Raw genomic sequence first — 22,872 nt, 5'->3', positions numbered from 1 at the left:
TTGATGAATAATATTATACTTTCTTTCATTGCAAGGTTGCAACCCTCAATGGTGAGACTCCATTGATTTTCTTCTAGGTGAGACTGCTAGAAGGCCTTAGTGAGACTCTAAGGTTTTCCATCTTTTCTTCATTGTTTCTTCTTTCTCTCTATTTCTTATCTTATAATTTTCTCTACCATAAAGTTTATTCCTTGTTCCTCTCCTTACACCCTAAAAATAAAACCCTAGCCCACCTACCCTTGAGTGTAGGCAACCATCCTAGGGTTGTCCTACATCACAGTAAGACAAACCTATTCTAAGGTACTTGATGCAACTCAAATTTATGAAATTAAGCAAAAAAATTTGACCACTAAATAGGGAGCAAGATCTGTGATTGAATACTATAATCTCATGAAAAGTCTTTGGCAAGAAATGAATTATTACCAAAATATTCAAATGAAATGTAGTGAAGACACTGCAATGTTACGAAAGTTTCTCGAAAGGGAGTGGATTTTCAAGTTTCTTGCTGGCCTTAATATTGAATTTGATCAAGTTCAAGTTCTAGTCTTGGGAAAGGAAGATTTGTCATCCATTAATAAGGTGTTCATTATTCGAGTGGAGAAAGGACGTCGAGGTGTTTTGATTGATTCTCAACCAGCTGAAGGTTCAGCCCTTGCTACAATAAAACCAAGAGATAGCAATTTCAAAGGCTTAAGCCCGGGACAAGTTGGCAGTAATTATAGTGGCAAATCTGAATTTTCTAAGAATAAGGACAATGATTGGTGGGCGCACATATTGTAAAAAACTGGGCTACCCATATGAGACTTGCTGGAAACTTCATGGTAAACCACAAGGTATCTAGCATGCTAGTGGTTTTAAAGCGGACAGCAGCAAAGCCAAGTGCATGCAGCTGATGCCAATAATTTTGGGGAGGAACAATCAAAGTACAGTCGCACAGTACTTGGATAATTGAATTAGAAGGACATTGAAAAGCTGAAATTTTTTTTAGGTTCATTGGAGAAGACTATGGGTGTTTGCTCTTTTGCACATTCAGGTAAGTTTCCTTTCTCTCATGCTTTTAGTGCCTTTGGTGTGTCCCTTTCAAGCTCTTGACTCAGGAGTTACTGACCATATGATGCATTCATTAGAAAAATTTAGCACATATATTCTGTGTCCTAGCAACAAGAAAACAACTACTGCTGATGGGTCTTCAACTATTGTTACATGTTAGAGAATAGTCAATGTAAACCCTTCTTTTAGTCTTAAAAATGTCTTACATGTTCCCAAGTCGTGTCCATTCATCAACTCATAAAAGATATTAATTGGAGTGTTATCTTTTACCCTACTTAATGTGTTTTTTAGGACGAAGTTTCAGGGAAGATGATTGGGCATGGCTTAAAAAAGATCAGACTCTACTAACCTTGATACAAGTAGTGGCAATGTTAGCAATGGAATCAACTACCTTTTTCAGTTTTGTTCAATCTTATTCTTCAAATAAAGACCAAATTTGGTTTTATCACTTTTGACTTGGTCATCTTTCATTCAATGCACTTAAGGTCATGCTTCCTTTTCTTTTTAAGAAAATTGATGCAGACACTTTTCATTGTGATGTTTGTGAATTTTTAGAACAGCATCATGTCTCATTTCCTTTGAGCACCCTTTTGCCTTAATTTATAGTGATATTTGAGGGCCATCACGAGTTCCTAATATTTTGGGAGTTTGTTGGTTTGTTTCGTTTATTAATGATTGTACCTATGTTACTTGGATCTTCCTTTTAAAACAAAAGTTGAATGTGGGCATTGTTTTTCCAAATTACCAGAATGTGGTCAAAAATCAATTTAGGGTGTCAATAAAACGGGTTAGATCCAACAATGCAAAGGATTATTTTAATCAAACACTCTCACCTTATTTCAAAAAGATGAAATTATTCATGAATCTTCATGTGTTGATTCACCCCAACAAAATAAAGTAGCCGAGAGGAAAAATGGTCACTTACTAAATATTACTAGGGCTCTCTTGTTTTAAAAAAATGTTCCAAAAACCTATTGGGGAGAGCTCTTTCTTAGTGCCACTCATTTAATAAATAGGGTTCCTTCTCAAGTTTTGGGTTTAAGGAGTCCTATGGAAATGTTCATAGTGTTCTTTCCTTAGTTCAATACATTGAGTAAGCTTCCTCCTATAGTGTTTGGGTGTCCCCTGTTTGTTCATATTCATGGTCATCATCGAGGAAAGTTGGGTCCAAGAGCATTAAAGTGTATTTTTGTTGGATATTTATCGACACAAAAAGGGTATAAATGTTTCTATCCTCCAACTATTTTTTTTTTGTCTCCATGGATGTCACTTTTGTAGAAATAGCAAGGTATTTTTTAGTTCCTTATCTTTAGGGGGAGAAATCATCTATGGAAGATAAGGACATGTTCTTGCTTGAGTTTCCTTATACACCTAAATCTTCGTCATCCGGATCTTCAAATGGAACCGAAAAAGGTTCAAAAGTCATGAAAAAGGTCTAAAGATTTCCAGTACACCTCAAATAGCTATAACAATCCCAAAAATAGTTGAAACCTGCCCTATTTTAGATGTTATAACAAAAGAAACGGAGATGGAACCTATTGTCACTGGGCCACTACAAGTTTACTCAAGGAGGAGGGTGGCTAAACTTAGACCCATGCAAGTCCAAACATCCTAACCAACTCTTGGAAATGAGCTGCACAAATATTTTGCTCCTCTTGACTCACATGATGATGTTGACAATGTTGATTTTCCCATTGCCATTAGGAAAGGTACACGTAAATGCTCACAACAACCATTGTACAATTTTGTGTCATTTGAAAAATTCTCACCATCTCATAAAGCTTTTCTTACCCAAATAGATTTCATATCGATTCGACAAACCTTAATTGGGGCACTTGGTAATGAGAAATGAGAACAAGCTATGAAAGTTGAGATTGAAGCATTGGAGAAGAATGAGACTTGGCACCAAAAGGGAAGAAAGTAGTGGGTTGCAAGTGGGTATTTACAGATAAATATAATGCCGATGGATCCCTTGAACAATATAAAGCAAGGCTGGTTGCAAAGGGATACACATAAACATATGGAGTGGAATATCAAGAAACTTTTGCATCGATAGCAAAGATGAATATGGTGTGGATTTTATTGTTTTTGATAGATTATTTTGGTTGGGTTTTACAACAATTTGATGTAAAAAATGTCTTTCTCCATGGTGAAATTGATAAAGAAATCCATATAGAAGTTCCTCTCGGTTTTGGGGGAAGTTTAGACAAGAATAAGATGTGTAAGTTGAAGAAGGCATGAAACAATCTCCTAGATCATGGTTTGAAAGATTTACAAAGGTTATGTTAGCTCTAGGGTTTAAACAAAGCCAAGAAGATCACACTTTGTTCATTAAACATTTTGATTCACTGGGAGTTATGGCTTTATTAGTGTATGTTGATGACATAATAGTGACCGGGAATGATCCAAAAGAAAAAGAGGCACTTCGGCAATGTCTTGCAAAGGAGTTTGAGATAAAGGATTTGGGCAAACTAAAGTACTTTTTGGGAATTGAAGTGGCACACTCAAAAGAGGGTGTTTTTTGTATCACAATACAAATATATCCTTAACTTGCTTAAGGAGGCAAGAAAGCTTGGATGTAAATTGGTAGAGACTCCGATTGAGGCAAATCATAAGCTTGGGGAAGCATTGGAAGACAAAGGAGTGGATTGAGGTGTGTATCAAAGATTAGTGGGACGATTGATTTACTTGTCACACATAAGACTGCATAATGTCTATGCTGTGAGCAGTGTTTTTAAAAGCATTGCTGAGGTGTGCCTTGAAGCATGCTCTAAGGTGAGGTGTCCAAAAAACTCCTTGAGGCATTGAAAAAAAACACGCAACACATGAAAAGTGCACGCGTTTTGGCCTGAGGCCCTTTTGAGGCGCGTATTGTGTGCGCCTTTTGGTTGTTGAGGTGGCCAACCTAAAAAACAAAAACTTTTGAAGAAAACCTATTGTTTAACCTAAAAATCCCTAAAATTTGAGAGAGAAAATAGAATAGAGAAAGAAATTGAGAGAAACGTAACCCGAACACTCCACATCGTTGACTGATTGAAGATTCAAATCTTCTTTGATGATCTCCTCACTACGACGGAAGAGCCTACTCATTCTCACTTTGCAACATCACCTCATGACGATGTTTTGCTGTAAAGCTTCTTCTTCATCTCGTAAGGTGTCTTCTTTTTTTGCAGAGCTTCTCCTCTCAGTCTCACTTCTCTCTTTCTCTCTCTCTCACATCACCCATTAGTCTCACCACACCACTTACACTTGAACTCTTTTTTAATATTTATATTGTTTTATATTCCTCACCTTACGCCTCACCTCATGGACACAAAAACGCCTCGCCTTATACTTTCACCTTTGAAAACTTTGGTTGAGTGTAGTGGGCCAGGAGGTCCACTTACAAGCTTTTCTTCGGATTTTATAATCATAGTTGTTAAAAACTTACGATGCATGAATATGATGCATTTTTTATTTATTTATGGAAATCGATACATATTGCAATCCATATCTTATTTTAAAACATATCTTACGCTACATATACAATACACGATACGATATGTGATATTATAATACAACAATACATGTTTAACTATTTTCTATAATTTTTAAAAAATCAAATTTAATTTATTTTTGTTAAAAGAATTTATTATATTAATTATTTAAAACATACCAAAAGATTAAAAATTGATCATAAAAAGGAGAAATAGGTAAACTAATCTTATATGAAAAACTACATTCTTGTCAAATGCTATACTAGAAGTTAGGTTAGTTTATTTTTACAATGAATATTAGTCATTTGAATGGTTTGAATTTTGACAATGAAAATGATGGTGATTAGTGAATAAATTTTTTTACTTTATATATTAGCTTTTTTTATTTCTTTTTGGTGGAAAAGAAATGACGACAAACCTAAAAAGCTGGAACTTTGAAGATGTCACATAAAGACATATTTATATATTAATTAAAAACACAATAAGTGCATATGCCTTGTTAGAATTTGGAACTAAAAATTGAAGAAGTTTATTTTTGTGGATTATGTGATGAATCTATACATTAAAATCATATTTTGATAACTTGAACTTTTCAAAACTTTAACATTCATTATTTGTGATATGATATAGTTGAACTCTTTAAATCATACTATCTTCTATAAAATTGGTTATATATTATTCTATAGTTCATACTTTCAATACATATACACATATATACATGTTTTTTCTATTTCCTTTTCACTATATAAAAGAACTTATGATACACGATATAATATGATACACAATACAGAAAAATAGAAAACGATACACAATTCATTTTACGAGTTAACAACTATGTTTACAGTATCTTAAAGGTATCTCAAGGATGGAAGTTCTCTTAAAAAAAGGTACGAATTTGTTCCTTGAAGTCTACACAGATGTTGACCAAGTTGGATCAATGGTAAACAGGAGATCAACATTAGGTTACTTTACCTTTCTTCGAGGAAACTTAGTGACTTGGAGGAGTAAAAAACAATCGGTTGTTACAAAGTCTAGTGCGAAGGCGGAGTTTAGAGCTATGACACAAGAAATTTGTGTTTTATTATGGCTTAAAATTATTCTTGAGGGCCTACAAATTAAATGGGAAGGACCAATGAGGTTGTATTGGCATAACAAATCAGCCATAAACATTGCTCATAATCCAGTAGAATATGACTAGACAAATCATGCTGAGGTTGACAGACACTTCATAAAGAAAAAAGGTTGGAAAATGGGTTGATTTGCACTCCGTTTGTGTCATCAGATAGACAACTTGCAAATGTTTTGACCAAGGGTTTGGCGAGCATAACATTTCAAGCGATTATAGGTAAGTTGGGAATGGATAAATATCTATTCGCTAGCTTAAGGGGGACTGTTAGAAATCTAAATTTTCCTATTTGGGGTTTCTTGTATATACTTATGTAATTGTGTGTATAACTGTAAATTAGATTAGGAAGAATAATCTTTGATTTATAAGAATTGTCCTGATTTATAGGGATTATTAGTTTATTTGTTTCCTTTAATTTCTTTGTAAATATAAGATATAAACAACTAGTTTAATAAGAATTTTTTACCACTTTCTCCCATAGAATCAAAGGCTTATATGAACTTTAAAGGATAAGGGAAAGGGAGAGCAGAGACTTGTGTTAAATGTATTGTGAGGAGGATAGTATTAAAATAAATGTAGAATCATTTCATACACTTCTATCATATAACAATCATACAGGGACTTATGTGTAGGTGAAATTATAATTGGAATGAGGTAGCAAACTTTTGGCACTTCTGAGAAACCAGGGTATAAAAAGAGAGGATATGAAAAAATGAAAATAAAAAAGGTCATAGGATTGATTCCTATTAAATCTTGGAAGGATTTCAGTAATGATGGTGTGGTGTGGTTAACTAAATTGTTAACTTAGATTGTAGAAAGATTAAGAAAATGATAGATGAATAGCGAAAGATCATTTTGGTGCCTACACCTAGGAACAGAGAAGATATCCAAAGCTGCATTAACTATAATGAGTTATACCTTGGAACTTTTGGTATGAGGTCATACAAAGACTGACTTGAAAACAATGTACCATGAAAGTTTAAAAAACGGTTTTAGGGTCAGTGAAATAAATATTGACAAAATAGGGGTGTGGTCTTAAGACAATTAAGTTACTTAAAATAGGTTGCTGGTGTTTCTCAAAGCAACTTTTTGGCTTTGGGGTCTTTGGTGAAAGAAGAAAAGAGGTTTAGGATTTAGAAAGTTGGGTCTTTATTTTGGAAAAAGAAATAAAAAATTTGTTTGTGGCTGGTTATCATTATTACCATCCTCAACAATGAAGAAAATTGAAGAGAAGGAAAAGTGAAAAATTGTTTGTGGCTGGTTATTATGATTACCACCCTTGACAATGAAGAAGAAGATTGTATAATTCTTTGCCTAGGGTGGCTATTTATATTCTTGAAAACTTTCTTAAAGTAAAAAAACATATGAAAACATGACTACCAATGTAAACCAGATAGGATCTTTTCTAAATCAGAACTTTTAAGACACAATTTGATTGATTGCACCTAATAAAGACTCCTAATAATTGAATGTAGAAACTCAGATTAAATAGAAATTCTTAGAACATAGAAGGTCCAATGAAAGAGAAAATCCTCAGAAATTAAAATCTTCAGCAAAGAGAACTTTCCAAATTCCAAGCAAGATAGTCAAACTGCTATTGATCGGATCACAAACATTCCTGTCCTTAAATTTTCAAAATATCCTTGGCTGATTGAACTAAGAAAACTAATCACCAAAACATCTACATTGACACTTTCCTTTGGACAATCTTAATTTTGTGTCCCACATCCCTAATTTTTGCTGCAAAGATTTTTACTGCTAAGCAAGAAAAAGTTGTGGCAGAAGTGAGTTTGTACATAAATGCCCAAGGGCTATTCGGGAATGAGTTAACTATTAGGACAAGGAAGACTAGACCACCAAGTTAGTTATTTAGTTTTGTTTATTTAGATTATTAGATTGTATTTTTGCTAAAATAGGTGAATTATTTCATTAAATTATTGATATCTATACTATAGCTGAATGGTGGGTTGCATATGGAGCTTTATGTCACAAGATGCTTCAAATGACCCTCCCCATGGGCTTATATAGGAGGAGAGAAGCTTCTAGAGACCCTTGGAGACATCCACACTTAGCCACTAGTGGGAAGAGTGTGGAAGGTTCTAGAAATGCCTAGAGAAGTCCACACAACTCTACACTATGGAAGAAGGCATGAGAAGGGTCCAAAGCTTTCTAGAGAAATCTAGAAGTCTCTTGAATATTCTAGAATAGTGTAGGACATTCTAGAAGTCTCTTGAATATTCTAGAATAGTGTAGGACATTCTAGAATATTCATGAATTGTAAGGAACCCTCCAAGGTTCTAGAGAGTTCCATTGGTGCCTATAAATAGGTGAGGGCCTCATTTGGCCAAGGCACCAAGCAAGTGAGCATCCAAGCACTTGTAAAGGCTTCTTGAGTTAATAGAGCTTCCATTCTTTCAAGAGTTGCCTACCAAGCTTCTTAAGCTTTTGAGTCGCAAGTGTCTTAGCCGAGCAAGCTAAGCATTGGGGAGCAAGGCTGACTTTGCAAGATCAAGCGTCTTGGCTTGTCTAAGTGCCGCACGAGCTTAGTGAACGACTAAGTCCGTGACATTTAGCTCCAAATTTGCAAAGATTTGCGATGAAAATCCTCAACCTAACATGTTGTGCATTGGGTTGTGAATGGAATTGGAGCATCTTTGAAAATGTAAGTGACCAAAATAATTACAAGTAATAGTCTAATACAGTCTTGAATGTAACTTAAAAGTTAAAAGTTAAAACTAGAAAATATATTTATGAGCTTATAAATTTTTGCAGATTCATAGCAAGAGGAGAAATAGGTTAGATCATGAACACTTGAATGATTTGGTATAGATTAAGTATAACCGAGCCTTAAAGAGAAGATACAATGAACGTGACGCCATTAACCCGATTTCCTTGAAAGATATAGATGATAGCATCGAATGATTTATAGGAAGAATGGAAGATGGGATTCTCATGGAGGTGAACAAGATGATTTTGTATTTGATGATGATAATTTGACATGGGGTGATGTTGCTAAAGCTATTGGGGCTGAGGAGGCTAGGTTTGATACTAGAGCTAGAGCAAGCTCAAGCATAATACCACCACCGAGGGGGATAGGTTCAAGCTTTGGAACTTTGCCTTCTCGTTCAGTAATAGATGAAGATGAAGATGGAGAAATGGTTAATTCAACAGAGGAGGAAGATGGGGAAGGCTACAAATGTGATGATGAAAGTGATGATGATGATTTTGTTGATTTAGAGGACAAGTTATGATTGATTATTGTGGACAAATTTGTTATTCAAGCGTTTTTTTAATGATGTTTTAGAATGATGTTTTTGAATTGTGGACAAATTTCATGTTTTGGTTTGAAAACTTTGGATTTGGATATGTATTAGTAATCATGATGCTTTGTTTTTATGTTTGGAGTTCTTTGTATTTATGTTTTTTGTTGATTAGATTAAAGTTTTGGATGATATTTGATGATTTATGTGCTGGACAAATAAATGATTATTAAATTTGAGCATATTACATACAAATATATATGTAAAATAGGGTGCGCCTCACTTCACTGAAGCCCGCGCCTTAGGTGCGCCTTGCGCCTTAGGCTCCAAGAGTACTTTACACCTTGGTGCTCCTTGAGCCTTTTAAAACTATGGAAAGAAGAACATCTAGTTGATAACTTAACATGATTTTGCATGACAAAGAGCATGTGATGGAATAGAAATTTGTATGAGAATAGCTAGAGAAAAGACGAGTGATTCCCAATCATTGTGGGCTTGCATCAGGGCTGTCATTGAGTTTTTACCTCTTCGTAGTGGTTATGAATGAACTTTAATTTGCCTTTTCTGATAAGAAACAAAAGAAGTATCACAGATAGAGAAAAAAACATGTACTATGAAGGATGGGGGATCCCATTATATCAATAGATATCACACCTAAAAGACAATGTAAGGAAAAAAATAATAATAACAATAAGGAGCCAAAAGAAACCCCAATACAGAAAACCCAAAAAGATAAGGGGAGAATGATCCTTTCTTGGAAAGGCAATCAACTTCTTGATTTGCCCCTATAGAACCCCAGGATCATGAGGCGCCATAGAAAGATCTGCTACCCTTCAGATCCAATAAGTGGATCTCCAAAGCCATCTTCTGCCTAGAGCAAGCCACAAGATAACTAATGTTGATTCACCTCATACCAACAAATTAAAGAAACCTAAGTCAGTGGCATTTCTTAGACCCTTCAGTAAAGCTATGATCTCTGCCTCAATGGGAAAATTTAGCCAACAGGCTTTAGGAAGGTCTGAGAACTGTCCCCTTCCTGTCTTTAAAAGGATCAATAATTTTGATTAGATGAGTAGGTAAATCTTCAATCCAACAACATAATGCTGAATCCATGGGAAAGCTCTATTCCACGATGATCTCCCTCTAAGGCTCCTTCCAAACCCCTAAAAGGAGATCACTGAAAAGATCTCGATACCACTTGGGGCAACCCACTCAACCTTATCCAATCTACAAAGTAAAGGGGCAAAAAAGAAGAAGATGATCAATAGTCTCAACAATCCTCAAACACATAAAACAGCAGTTTGGATTGAGAGTTTTATATGGCCTTTTTAGCTGGGGCATGTCATTTCATTGGAGAGTCCTAAGGGCTTGGCCATGGAAAGTTCCTCGGTTATCAAAAGAAAAAGAAAAACAACACTAACCAAGCAAAAGCTTTGAATTTTTGTTGTTCTTTGATTTCCAAATGAATTTGACTTGAGGGAACAAACTCAGTGAAATAGCTTAAGATAGAGGAGGAGAAAAGACCATCGGGCTCCAATTCTGATCACTTCTTTGGAATAGATTCATCAATCGAAACATTCTGCAGGAACATGAAAAGGGAGAAAAGAACCAATTTCTGGGTTCCTCAAATTTGTCCAAAAATCGAGGTTCTAGGAAGGAAAATAATAAGGGATGGAGAAGAATCGATTTAGGGGCTTCTCTCATTATTGAGTGAGGTACAAGTGAGGAGAAATCTGTCAGTCTCTTGACCAAAAGTCTTATAAGAAATGAACAATGAAGAAATGCGATACACAAAAACATGGTAAACCTGGGCTGTAACTTTCCATGGACTTATTGGGCATACTTAAGAAGATGTCCCATGATGCCTGCCGTTTGCTAATGAAACTGTTTCATTTTAATAAAACGGACTTGGGGTTACTTCTCAAGAGAACTATGGATAGACTTTAGATTCTAAAGGTGCTAGATTAATTGGGGCTAAGATGTAACCTTTGATAAAACTAGGGTAAGAGATAAGGGAATACAATAAACATCAATGCTTATGTGAGTCCTGTAAGTGATTGGTCTGGTTACCCCAGTGTAATGGTTCATAAGAAAGTAGAATTCTAGAGGACGAGGCCTATATAATTAAATGAGGCTAGTCAAAGTGGCATTTATGATGTCAAATACATGTCAACTTACAAGAGAAAAAAAAATGTACTATGACTTTTTGGTTAGCCATTTTCCATGATCTAGAATGTAGGGCAGTCGGACAAAAATCAGTGTAACTGGAAGAAGATTGTTGAGATGTATGAATTTTGGAGTTAGCTAAATGGGTTGCTTATGTGGAACAAATGCTAATGAATGCACCAATAAGAAGTGATTATTTGATTTAAGAAAGGAGTTAGAAAGATGAGAGGAAGGCAAAGAACAAACCATGATGGTTAGTAAAGATGTGGAAGCCTTTGATTTGATAAAGGATGTTTCCCTAGATAGAGTTCACTGGTAAACTGTAGGCAACCCTAAATAATTGGGATATAGGATTTTGCTGTTGTTTTACTGTACATATGATATGTCAAATTTTCTCTTCTTGAATGATTTGACCTTAACTCTTTACCTTTGTCCTTTTGAAGATATTTGAAAAATATTTGGTGGAAGCATCTTCACACCATGCTCCAAAATCATGAGAGTAACGTAGGAGAAGGATGAGCTCTCAGTTTGGATGATTGTGAGCAGTAAAGGCACATAATGTAGCCTGATCTGTTTGAACAGGCTTCTTTTGTTGCAATGAGTCATTTCCTAATAGACAGCTAGTTTTAGTTGCTTGTCTAAAGAAAATTGATTTGAAATTCATCACATTGCTTTTATGTTTTGCATTGACCTTAAGTACATATTTCTTAAAATATAGGGTGCACTTATACATGCTTGTAAAAGTGTTGGGAAGGCAAGTGAACACTGAAAATTGTTGGTTGATCACAAAATTTGGAATGCCTTTGTGATCCTGGTTGGACCTGGAGTCTGGCTTTGGTTGGTGCAGGTTGGACCTTGGATGAAACTGGGTATGACCATATGACGGATTTATTGGGTTCCAAATTGATCATATAAATTGGATTTGATTTAAATAGGAACTTTGGTGAAAAGATTCCTCTTAAGGTATATAATTTTTGTTTCTCTATTTAGATGGTTTAATTTCTAGATGTGGACTTGTGCTTTTGTCCGGATATAACTGTTCTATAGATAGGGCTGTGGAATCTGTGGATAATTATGAGTTTTTTTTATCTAATCTGTGAGTTAGATGATTATGAGTATTTTTTATCTTATCTGTTAGTTTTTTATTTGTTAGGCGTTCAAAATAAATCAGGTCATCTGCAGTTAGGATTTTTTATTCTGTTGTTTTGGATTAGTCTTTGGAGTTATTTGTATCCTTGGTTTTAGGAGAAGTCCTTGCTGATCAGTTAGAGCAAGGGCCTATTTATTTCCGTTGTTTTTCCACAAGTTTAATTCAATAAAGTCTATGCATTAAAGACTTTATGGGTATCAGAGCAGAAAATCTTATGAATCCTGGGAATGGAAAAGATGGCCATGACCTATAGTAGCGACAGAAATGACGCACGAAGAGATGGCTCATTGGTTGTTTCGTCCAACCAGTTTTAGGCGAAAATGCAGGCGACATCAATATTTTAGGTCAACGATAGTGCCTCCCTGCAAATTACAACACACAAATTAAATGAGAAAAATTATCTTCAATGGTCCCAATTTGTCAAATTGGTGATTTGCGGTAGAGGAAAGTTAGGCTTCGTCACCGGAGAAATGAGTGCACCAAACAAAACAGATCCAACTTATTCGTCATGGGTAGCAGATAACTCAATTGTAATGGCGTGGCTGATAAATTCAATGGAGCTGAAGATTGGTCAGATTTTCATGTTTACTCAGATATGGACAATGCAACACAGATTTTTGATTTAAAAACAAGAATAAAAGAGATGAAGCAGGGAATGATGTGTTACTCACTATAACATTGAATTGCAAAATATTTGGCAAGAGTTAGATTTATTTTATGAATCTGATTTGGGATGTGAAGATTGCTGCCTGAAACAGAAGCGAATGATCAAGAAAGAGTGTGTCTTTGAGTTCCTTGCAGGCCCTATAAGGAACTTGATGAAGTTCGTGGATGGATGCTAAGCAGATCACCATTCCCGTCAATTGATTTGCTGAGGTCAGAAGAGAGGAGGATTGAAAATGAGTCATGCTTGGAGATAAAAACAACAATCTGGGACTGGCTGATGGCTCTGCCCTTGTCTCACGCGGTGTACCAACGAACAAAAGCAATGGAGAACAACGAAAACGCCCGTGGTGTGACCATTGCAGCCATATTGGGCATACCCGTGACACTTGCTGGAAAATTCATGAAAATCAAACAAGCTGGACACCAAGGAGACAATTGGAAGACAGAGGATTCCAGGCTTAGACCTCAACCAATGATTCGAATATTAATTTTAGCAAATTAGAAGGATCTGAAAATGCTGTCATCTGTCTTAACAAGGAACAAATTGAGCAATTGTACAAACTTCTCAATCAGTCCTCATTAACTAGAATGAATGGGGATTCTAATATAGGATCTTGTTTGTTAGCTTAGAAACGTAACTTTCTTACTGCTCTTAATGCTACAAGTCAGAAAGGAATGGTGTGGATTGTTGATTCCGGAGCGTTAGATCATATGACAGAAGCCACTAAAGTGTTTTCATCCTGTATACCATGTAACAGTGGTTGGAAAATTAAAATAGTAGATGGTTCATTATCCCTAGTGGCAGGAAAGGGGACTGTTCTTTTTCAGATTCATTAGAACTGAATTCTGTGCTTTATGTACCAAGTTTATCTTGCAACTTGTTGTCAGTAAGAAAGCTAACCAAGGACTTGAATTGCACTGCGAAGTTCACCCCTTATTGTTGTGAATTTCAGGATCTATCTTCGGGGAGGATGATTGGGAAAGCTTGGGAATGTGACAGACTCTATGACTCTGAGCATTTAGCTGTGGAGAATGGACAAGCTCACGTTGCAAGTAGTGAGTTAGGTTCTTTTTCTAGTAATGATGAAATAATGTCATGGCACTTTAGGTTAGGCCACCCCAATTTCTTGTGCTTACAATATTTGTTTTTATCTTTAGTTGGTAATAAAAATGCTTCTGATTTACAATGTGAAATATGCCAAATTGAAAAAAGCCATAAAAATACCTACCCTACCCACCATGATCGTATAAAGCCTCACGACCTTTTTCCTTGATACATAGCAACATTTGGGGTCCCTCACGAATTCCAAACTTAATCAATACTAAGTACTTTGTATCTTTTATAGATGATCACACACAAGTGTGTTGGGTCAACTTGTTAAAAGAAAAATCGGAAACAACCCAAACTTTTAAATAGTTTCATTCTATGATCCAAAATCAATTTCAAACTGACATTCGGATCCTCAGAATATATAATGGAACAGAGTATTATAATTCCATCCTTAGACCTTACCTAAAAGACCATGGAATCATACACCAAAGCTCATGTGTCGGCACCCCCCCAACAGAATGGCATTGCCAAAAGAAAAAACCGTCTCTTAGAAGTAGCCCAGTCCCTCATATTTACTACCCACATGCAAAAACTGTTATTGGGGCGAAGCTATCTTAACTGCAGCCTTCCTAATCAACCAAATGCCCTCTAGGATACTCAACATGAAAACACCCTTAGACACACTGCTTCAATCCTACCCAAACTCTCGGCTTCATCAAACCTTACCTTTAAAAATTTTTGGTTGTATCTCATTTGTTCACTACACTGCTCCTGGTAGATCTAAGCTTGAGCTTTGTGCCATCAAATGTGTTTTCCTGGGTTATCCATTAAACGTGGGTATAAGTGTTTTGATCCTATTTCGAGTAAGCTTTTTATCACCATGGATGTCACATTTTTTGAAAAAAAAAAATCGTACTTTCCCATCACCACTCTTCAGGGGGAGAATATAAGTGAAGATTGCTTCCGGGAAACATCATCACCTCAATTGCCAAATAGCCCACCAGCTGGGCAACTGCCACCATTACTACTTGAATCACCCACCACAACTGAATCTAGAGTGCCATTAATGCTTGAAAATTTTGTTATAGGGGAAGATACTAATTCACTACCTGCAGAACCACCAAAACAACAGTTCCATGTCTATTCTTGGCTGCAGCAACAAATAGAGCTCAACACATCACAAGCTAACCAAAGGTCTGAACCGGAGAGAACCAGAATATGACAAACAACAGTCCAGTTGATGTTCAAGGCAAAACTTGTGAGGAAAAGGGTGACAACTTAGACAAGCCAATAGCGCTTCGAAAAGGAGTACGATTGTGTACCAAAAACCCAATCTCAAACTTTGTCTCATACCACAGGTTGTCATCCTCCTGTCAAGCATTTGTTACCCATCTTTCCTATGAAGAAATAGTACTGAGGAATATACATGAAGCCTTGAAAAACCCAAAATGGAGGGAAGCTGTTATATAGGAAATGAAAGCCTTGAAAAAGAATGATACATGAAAAATCGTTGGGCTGTAAACGTCCAGTGGGCTGCAAATGGGTATTTATGGTAAAGTACAACCCGGATGGGAAGGTTGAAAGATACAAGGCTAGGCTTGTAGCGAAAGGATTCACCCAAACTTTCGGAATTGATTATTTTGAAACATTTGCTCCAATAGCAAACCTAAATTTAGTAAGGATCCTTCTTTCTTTGGCAGCTAACTCTGATTGGCCACTTTATCAACTTGATATCAAGAACGCCTTCTTGAATGGAGAGCTTGTTTAGGAAGTGCATATGGAACTTCCACCTGGATTCTTTGATGACCAAGGTAACAAAAAAGTGTGTAAGTTAAACAAATCTCTTTATGGTCTAAAGCAGTCTCTGAGGGCTTGGTTCGGAAGGTTCTACCAAGTGCTAAAAAGACATGGATATAGTCAAGGACATGTTGATCACACTATGTTCTACAAGCATTTGACTAATGGAAAATTTGCTATACTAATCATGTATGTAGATAATATTATACTTGTAGGGGATGACATAGGCGAAATGGAGAAGTTGAAGAGAGTTTTGGTTAGTGAGTTTGAAGTTAAAGACCTCGGCTTCTTGAGGTATTTCTTAGGCATGGACGTGGCGAGAACCACATAGGGAATCGTTGTATATCAACGAAAATACATGCTAGATCTTCTTGAAGAAATTGGGGATTTTTTATTCTGCTGTTTTAGATTAGTCTTTAGAGTTATTTGTATCCCTAGTTTTTAGGAGAAGTCCTTGCCAATCAGTTAGAGCAAGGGCCTATTTATTTCCGTTGTTTTTCCACAAGTTTATTTCAATGAAGTCTATGCATTAAAGGCTTCAGAATCTGTTGACCATCTGTTCTCTTTCATCAGCCTTGCTCATTAAGCTTGTAATCCTTCTGAGAATAACTTAGGTCCTGATCATCCTTGGCACACTGGTCTTATAAGTGGTTGCATGCTTTTGGATGGTAACCAATGGGTTTCACTAAAGTGACTATACCAATTTTGTATTCTGTTGGAGACATGGGTAGGATCTTATCACAATGCTTTTGGATGGTAACCGATGAGTTTCTCCAAAGTCAATACACCAGTTTTGTATTCTGTTGGAGATGTGGAAATGAAAGATCTTATCAAGATTTTATGATTCATCCAGTTCAAGGGAAGAATGAGGGAAAAGAAAAATATAAAAATTGACTTAAACATGGAGTTCTTTCTCAAAATATTTTTGGCTATTTTTATTTTGCTTTTTCCTGTTTGTCTTGAACTGTGGTCAGAGCCTCAGGAGAAAAGCTATCATACTCTGAATTGTTGATATAATTAAGGATTTAGTTGCTGATATCTTTCCAGGTTTTAGGATTTCTGGTTAGGTAGATGCAGTTGAAAAATTTGTGGCTGCTTACTCATTTTACTAAGTTCACTGTTGTTGCTGGTTGCCAAGATGTCTCCCTCATTGTCCAAAGCTGTTTCTCACATTATTGCAGAAGCAAGCTCCACATCTCTGGCGAATGCTTTGATGGGTGGCTTCAGTGGACTTTGATGAGTGGCTCCAGTAGACCTTGGAATCTTGTACCCTACGTTCTTATTTGATGGTTCAACTTCAACAAATTTGGATATTCATCATTCTTTCAAGAAAATTTGAGGGCTATTTTTATTTATTTATTTATTTTTGGTTGGCTTTGCTTTCTTCATATATGTGTGTGTGGGTCTGTCTGGAGAGCAAAATATTTCATTTCAATCTTCTGCCGTTTAGGGTTAATTTTTCTGTGGTTAAGTTAGGACTGATTTTGATATGGTTATGTTGCCTTAAGATCTATGCGGCCAAAGATCATGAAGCCCAGAGTGTACATACACCAATCTTTATGAAACACTTATCTCTTTCTTAGTGCTTTCTTTGGACATGAGCCTAACCTTGGTGGAACACAAACAATGTAATATTGAGCCTGTGATCCTGTGTTGAGAGAGAGCTTGTTTTCTCTTTGACTTTGTCAGATTCATGTATTTCATATGTTCTATCACGATGATTTGTGTTGCCTCTTATACTTTGCAACATTGATAAATTAAAATATGTTCAAATATTTGCGTTTCTACATATTTCAGTTTCATTTTTCCTGGAAAAGGCCACCTTGCTTTGTGGTAATGATGGTTGGAGCTGGATTCCAAACCTGCCTTTGCTTGCTAACCTGTACCTCCTATGGTAAAAAAGGAATAAAAGTTCATCAGTCTTTGGGTATTTGGTGAATGTGGTGGTAATTGGGGGTATTGAGATATATTTTCTTTGTTCATCTAAAAATATGTTGGAATGGTTGTTTTCTTGGTTACTTTCTGTTGTTTTTTAGGGGAGCAGGGTGGTTGGCCATAGATTTCAATGATATGAAAGGAAAAAAAAAAGCCCTGCAATACAGCTTTAAGGGAAAGTATGTTTATATGTTGGTTACATGAATGATTTAAGTCCCAGTTTCATTGTTTTGTCATTCAATATACCATTGAAACACAAAGTGCCATCTGTAGAAAATACCAATGCCACATGCCGTAGTTATGTCCCACCTTGTTTTATCACCAATTTTTTGTTTCTATAACATTAATATGCAAAGAAATTTTGTAAAAGGCCAAGAAATGATTAGATTGGAGCTGAAAAAGGCAAACAGGGGAAGTGGGAAAACTATAGTGGGCGGAGAGAGGAGAGGACTACATCTTGGAGGGAGCTATCTCTCTGCATGGCTGTTTTGAACTCTTCAAAGGTGACTTTTCCATCGCTGTTGGCATCCATCAGGTCAAATATCTCATCTAATTTCCCTGGTTCTGTGATATCTGCTGGAAGACAGTCATCTGGCAAAGCCTGTATGATTAAATCATTCATTCATTAGGCAAAAACAGTACTGGCCATTGGAAAACCAAGCACCCAAGTTTTGACTTTTATGAAGAGGAAAAGACATACTCTGAGCATGGATGCTACTTCTTCCTTGGTAATGCATCCAGACCTGTCGGTGTCATACATCTGATGGCCAAAAACACAGAAAAAAGGAAAAAAAGAAAAAAGAAAAAGAAAATTAGCACTACTTGATTGGATCTTATTTATTTACTTGATGCTAGGCCATTGCTTCATTGGGAAACACTCTTGCATTTGCTTCATGCCTTGTTCTTGTGTACTTCATGTACATGGTTCTAAGGTTTGGTTTCCATTTTTGATGCAATGATTAAGACATAACAAATAAGAGATCTCCTGCCTCTCAGGGTGTAGCTCGGTGGTAGTATCTTTTGGCAATTAACTGAAGACCCCAAGTTCTAGTTTTTCTGTTATGTAACTGGTAACCTACATCACTCATGTCGGCTTAACCCAATCAATAGGAGGAGGAATCCTCACTGGCAGTGCAGTAGACTGGTTGTATATGTAACTGGTGGAGTGGTTTAGGGTAGATGGGCTGATCTATATCACTCATGTCAAGGTGGAGGCAGGCTGACCTATATGACCCATATCCCCATGTCAAGGTTGGTTGTGATGGTCATTAAAAGAATGGAAACTTGCTTTTAATTTATTACGGTTACCTGATTCTTACTGGGCACAGTTTAGAGGGCATTCCTGAATAAGGTTTCTAATGTCTAAGAGAATTTTCTTACTTGATTACTCACAAATATGCATATGTATGCATCTGCTGTGCTTGTGCCTGTGCTAGTGCTGTGTGCATGTACAGTGATTATGAATCTGTGATAACTGAAAACAAGGGAGAGACTGCACCTGGAAGCACAAGCGTAGAGCATCGTCTCCTTGTGAATTTCTGAGGCTGGAGAACCCACAGAGTATCTCTCTCATGTCAACTGTGCCATCTCGGTTGTTGTCAAATAGATCAAAGATGCGGCCTGCCAGAGGAATTAGTGATGACATGTTCATTGCTTTTAGCACCTGCTCAAATTCAGATAGAGTGGCATTGTCGCCTTTTAAGCATCTGCACTTTGCCACAAGAATTTTCTCCATTAGAATCCGAAAGGCTTGTAGTCAGACAAGTTCTTAAGGTCTTAAATCAAACGCCCTGACTTCTTCGGACTTATTATCATTGGTTTACTGATGAAATCCATCATTTTAGTGGCATGCCCATATTTTGCAGAAGAGAAGTTTTGATTAGCTTTGACTACTCACATTTCCTTAAAATGTATCCTCAGGTTCTCAAGTTCCTCCTGGGTAAGGTCATGGGACCCTACTAAAGTTTTCAGCTTCTTTGTTCTCAAGAACACCGTGCTACTCCACACACTTGCAATTGCAGCAGCACGGAATTTGCGCCGGGCATTAAAACTCTGCAGTCGTGAAACAATCTCTGCATCCATTTGATCCTGCTTGGCAGAATCTCCCATGACCCATGGATGCTGGAGGAGCTGTTTGAAGGTACAAATTAAATTAAATTTACTGGGTTATCATTTAAAATTATTTTGAAGTTAAGTGTGTCGTAATGGTATGATGTTTCCATAAGATGATTTCAGTAAAAAGATAAACTTTCTTTTTCCAGATATTTTTCAAGATTTTAGGGAAATAGCCTTACTTGGTGAGCTGTAGGTCTCCTCTCAGGATCAACTGTGAGGAGACTGGAAATTAATTGCTTTGCTGATGAAGAAATGTTCTTCCAGGTCTTCTCATAGAAGCTGAAGTCTCCCTGCATTCGAAGCATTCTCTTGGAATTCAGCAAAAGATGTAATCAAGTGTGAGGTATTTGCTCAAAATTTTAACAATGGAAAAGGGGCTTAACATACAGCTATTATCATTTGCTGTTTCTGCCGATTTGACTGTGCGATGAAAGGTGGATACCTGTAATAAAAATGGTAGAAATCAAAATTAGGTAATTTAGATTAGCACTTGGGCTTAAAATTAGATGACATGTTAAAAGATGCGTCATGAGAACAATCATACTATTGGCAATTGAAGATTCCAAATTTTCTTGTAATTTCCTTATCAAGTATATGCAATTAGAAAGGTTATAAGATTGAGATATATTGGTCACATACCCAGAGAGGAGAATATACAAGATCACTCCCAAAGACCACATATCACTTGCAGATGAGATTTTGCCCTGAGAAAGAACTTCTGGCGACACATAGTCTATGGAACCGAACAACCCCACAACTGGATCTGTGAATTCCTCCACAGAACTCAGCCCAAAGTCCATGATCTTCAAAGTAGCATCCTCACTTTTGTCCAAGAATAGACAATTCTCAGGCTTCAAGTCTCTATGGATAATATTGGCCTGGTGTAGCGCCTTTAGCCCTTCTGCAAGCTGCTTAACCACAGCTGCAGCGCCAGCCTCTGAGTACCTCGCCTGTGCCACGATCCGATCAAACAGCTCTCCCCCGGAACAAAGCTCAAGCACAAGGTGAACCCCGCTTGGGTCCTCATACACGTCGTGGAGGTTGATCACATTGGGGTGCGGTGAAACATGTTCCACTATTTTCCTCATAACCAAGATTTCATTTGTCAGTAATGCATCTGAAATCGACACCTGTTTCCATGTAGGGAATGCCATCGACGCCACACGTTTCTCGCTGCCACGGTTACGGGGGAGTCCTGGTAGATTCGTTTGTCCACACCTTTTCAGCGTCTTGATGGCTACAGGGTTTTCACCACTACTTGATTTCCTTGTACCCCTTCTCACAACTGAGAATCCTCCTCTCCCCAGAACGTCTGATACTTCATATTCATCTAAAAGTCTCCTTGTTTCCTGTCCCATGACAATGGATTCTCCAAGAAACCAGCAGAGATCGTCGGAGGATCAAGAATTTGCAGGGAAAGAGTGAAGGAAGAAGGCAGACTTGTTCAATGATAAGGGAGAGAAAGCTTGAAACCGAAGAATGCTATTATATTACAGGGATTGACATCAGCTTTTGTAAACAATTTCTCATTAGTTTATACCATAAAATATGAACGAAATTCAGATGCAAACGAGGGAATAAACTACGGAGGGATACAGCTGAGGTAGAAGAGACAAAGACTGAGTCAACCATCCATGTCTATCTCTGATATTCCTTCTTCCGTGAAGAAATGCATCTCTCCTTCTCAATTTATCGACTTTGAAGAGCTGTGACAATAGAAAAAATATAAACAAATCTAGGTATATGACTTCCTCCCTTTGTTTCCATGCAACTTGGTTCTTTTATCAAATGCAACGACTTTCCACACTAGTTTATACCAATACTAATTCATTACCCGTTAGTAAACATGCCCATCAATGGTCACAGTTGAGTCGATTTGAAATTATCCACAATTGCAAACCCTTTTGTAAGAGTGATGAACACGGACCCATGGTTACCCATGACTATAATACTTCACATGAGAGCAGTTACATAAATTTTTAAGATGTAAGGCATGAATTCATGATCACATGGTGCCATGACCAACAAATTCTTGTGGGGTCCTAAAAACGTACATGCAGATGAAGATTGGAGTATTATACTTGTACTGTTGATGAAAGGATCCTCCCACAGAATAGCTTAGTAAAATGAAGGCTAAAGACTCAGACCAGCACCAGCAGGAGTTGGTCACTTGCTCTCACATTCCAGATACGCTCTGATATTGGTAGGGGCGCGAGTAATGCTACTATGAAATTTTTTAATCTGATTCTTGTGGCAGTCAAGGGGGCCATTTTATTAGAGATTCTGCTGGCCAAGCTGATGCTAGTCAGAGGGACGAACTACTACACCACTGAGGATTGCACAAGCGCCTTCTGTGGGCCTATGCAGCCAGTGGCGCTAGAACTAAATCAACGTCAGCAGCGGCAAGGTAGAGCTTAGAGATCAATTGTTCGAGGTCAAGCGTAGGATGTTGAGGCACTCTTGTCATCTTAAGGTGCTGATTAATCTGGAACCTGCATTCTTCTGTGTCTTGTACCTTCTCTGGTGGCACATGTCCTAAGATGCCCTTGATTCTTGACCAAATATACAATATTCGAAGTATTAGTCGTGTCTGATATGAGTTGACCGAGTTGTATCCACCATGGTCAGATTCAAGGCACTTCCAATACTCAAATTATGATTTAACATAAACTCGGTATTTTCTAAGCTTGAATCAGTTGACTTGACCAATTTCTTGAAACAACATGCTTGACTTGAACGAGTTTCAAAAACTAACTTCAAGTTAGGGCATAAAATGACCTTTTCGGCATTGGGACAAGGCTGCAGCTTTTCAATTTAGGAGTCGTGATTCTTGCACCTTTAATATGATGTGATCTCGGTTGCGATTAAATTTCCTTGTTAGCCCCCTACCTTCCATTTCCTCTAGGTGGACTTAAAAAGAAGCTATTTCTTTTTTTCCTTAAGAAATAACATCAAGCAATGGTAGTTGTGTTGGAATATCCAAGCCTTGGATCATTGAGGTGTATTAACTATCTTCTTAGAGATACTAGATTTAGGCAATGAAAGCATTAAAAACAATAGGACTCTAGATCTAGGTGTTC

The 22,872-nt window shown here is 37.0% G+C and overlaps 2 protein-coding genes across 6 annotated transcripts in view; one reads left to right on the top strand and one right to left on the bottom strand.

The window, feature by feature from the left end:
• LOC100260844 (uncharacterized) overlaps window positions 1-17,517 on the top strand; it is a 37,943-nt gene extending 20,426 nt beyond the window's left edge. For 3 of the 5 annotated variants that reach the window (XM_059741426.1, XM_010660720.3, XM_059741425.1), the window contains one exon: window positions 13,848-17,517. In XM_059741426.1, coding sequence (XP_059597409.1) covers window positions 13,848-13,891 — 44 coding nt within the window. In that variant the 3' untranslated portion in view covers window positions 13,892-17,517. The remainder of the gene's footprint in view (window positions 1-13,847) is intronic. The other 2 variants (XR_002031546.2, XM_019224404.2) reach the window with 2 other exon arrangements.
• A 328-nt stretch (window positions 17,518-17,845) lies between these two features.
• Window positions 17,846-21,562, bottom strand: LOC100250591 (calcium and calcium/calmodulin-dependent serine/threonine-protein kinase). The gene is made up of 7 exons (XM_002273306.5): window positions 20,432-21,562; window positions 20,180-20,234; window positions 19,972-20,082; window positions 19,575-19,807; window positions 19,176-19,383; window positions 18,378-18,437; window positions 17,846-18,278 (listed from the first exon to the last, which is right to left on the bottom strand). Exons 1-7 carry the CDS (start codon window positions 21,148-21,150, stop codon window positions 18,102-18,104), a joined length of 1,563 nt encoding a protein of 520 aa, XP_002273342.1. The 5' UTR covers window positions 21,151-21,562; the 3' UTR covers window positions 17,846-18,101.
• Window positions 21,563-22,872: the final 1,310 nt, after the last annotated feature.

The sequence above is a fragment of the Vitis vinifera genome, chromosome 13, assembly GCF_030704535.1.
Source record: "Vitis vinifera cultivar Pinot Noir 40024 chromosome 13, ASM3070453v1".
Taxonomy (NCBI): domain Eukaryota; kingdom Viridiplantae; phylum Streptophyta; class Magnoliopsida; order Vitales; family Vitaceae; genus Vitis; species Vitis vinifera.
The sequence above is the reverse complement of the archived record's forward strand: the minus strand, read 5'-3'. Positions and strand labels throughout refer to the sequence as shown.

What these genes read in the sequence shown, in the direction of transcription:
- LOC100250591 (XM_002273306.5), bottom strand. Translation starts at nt 21,150, where the DNA reads ATGGGACAGGAAACAAGGAGACTTTTAGATGAATATGAAGTATCAGAC. An exon ending in GGAGACCTACAGCTCACCAA is followed by an intron (nt 19,808 to 19,971) that starts GTAAGGCTATTT and finishes ACCTTCAAACAG; the next exon opens with CTCCTCCAGCATCCATGGGT. An exon ending in AGGATACATTTTAAGGAAAT is followed by an intron (nt 19,384 to 19,574) that starts GTGAGTAGTCAA and finishes GGCAAAGTGCAG; the next exon opens with ATGCTTAAAAGGCGACAATG.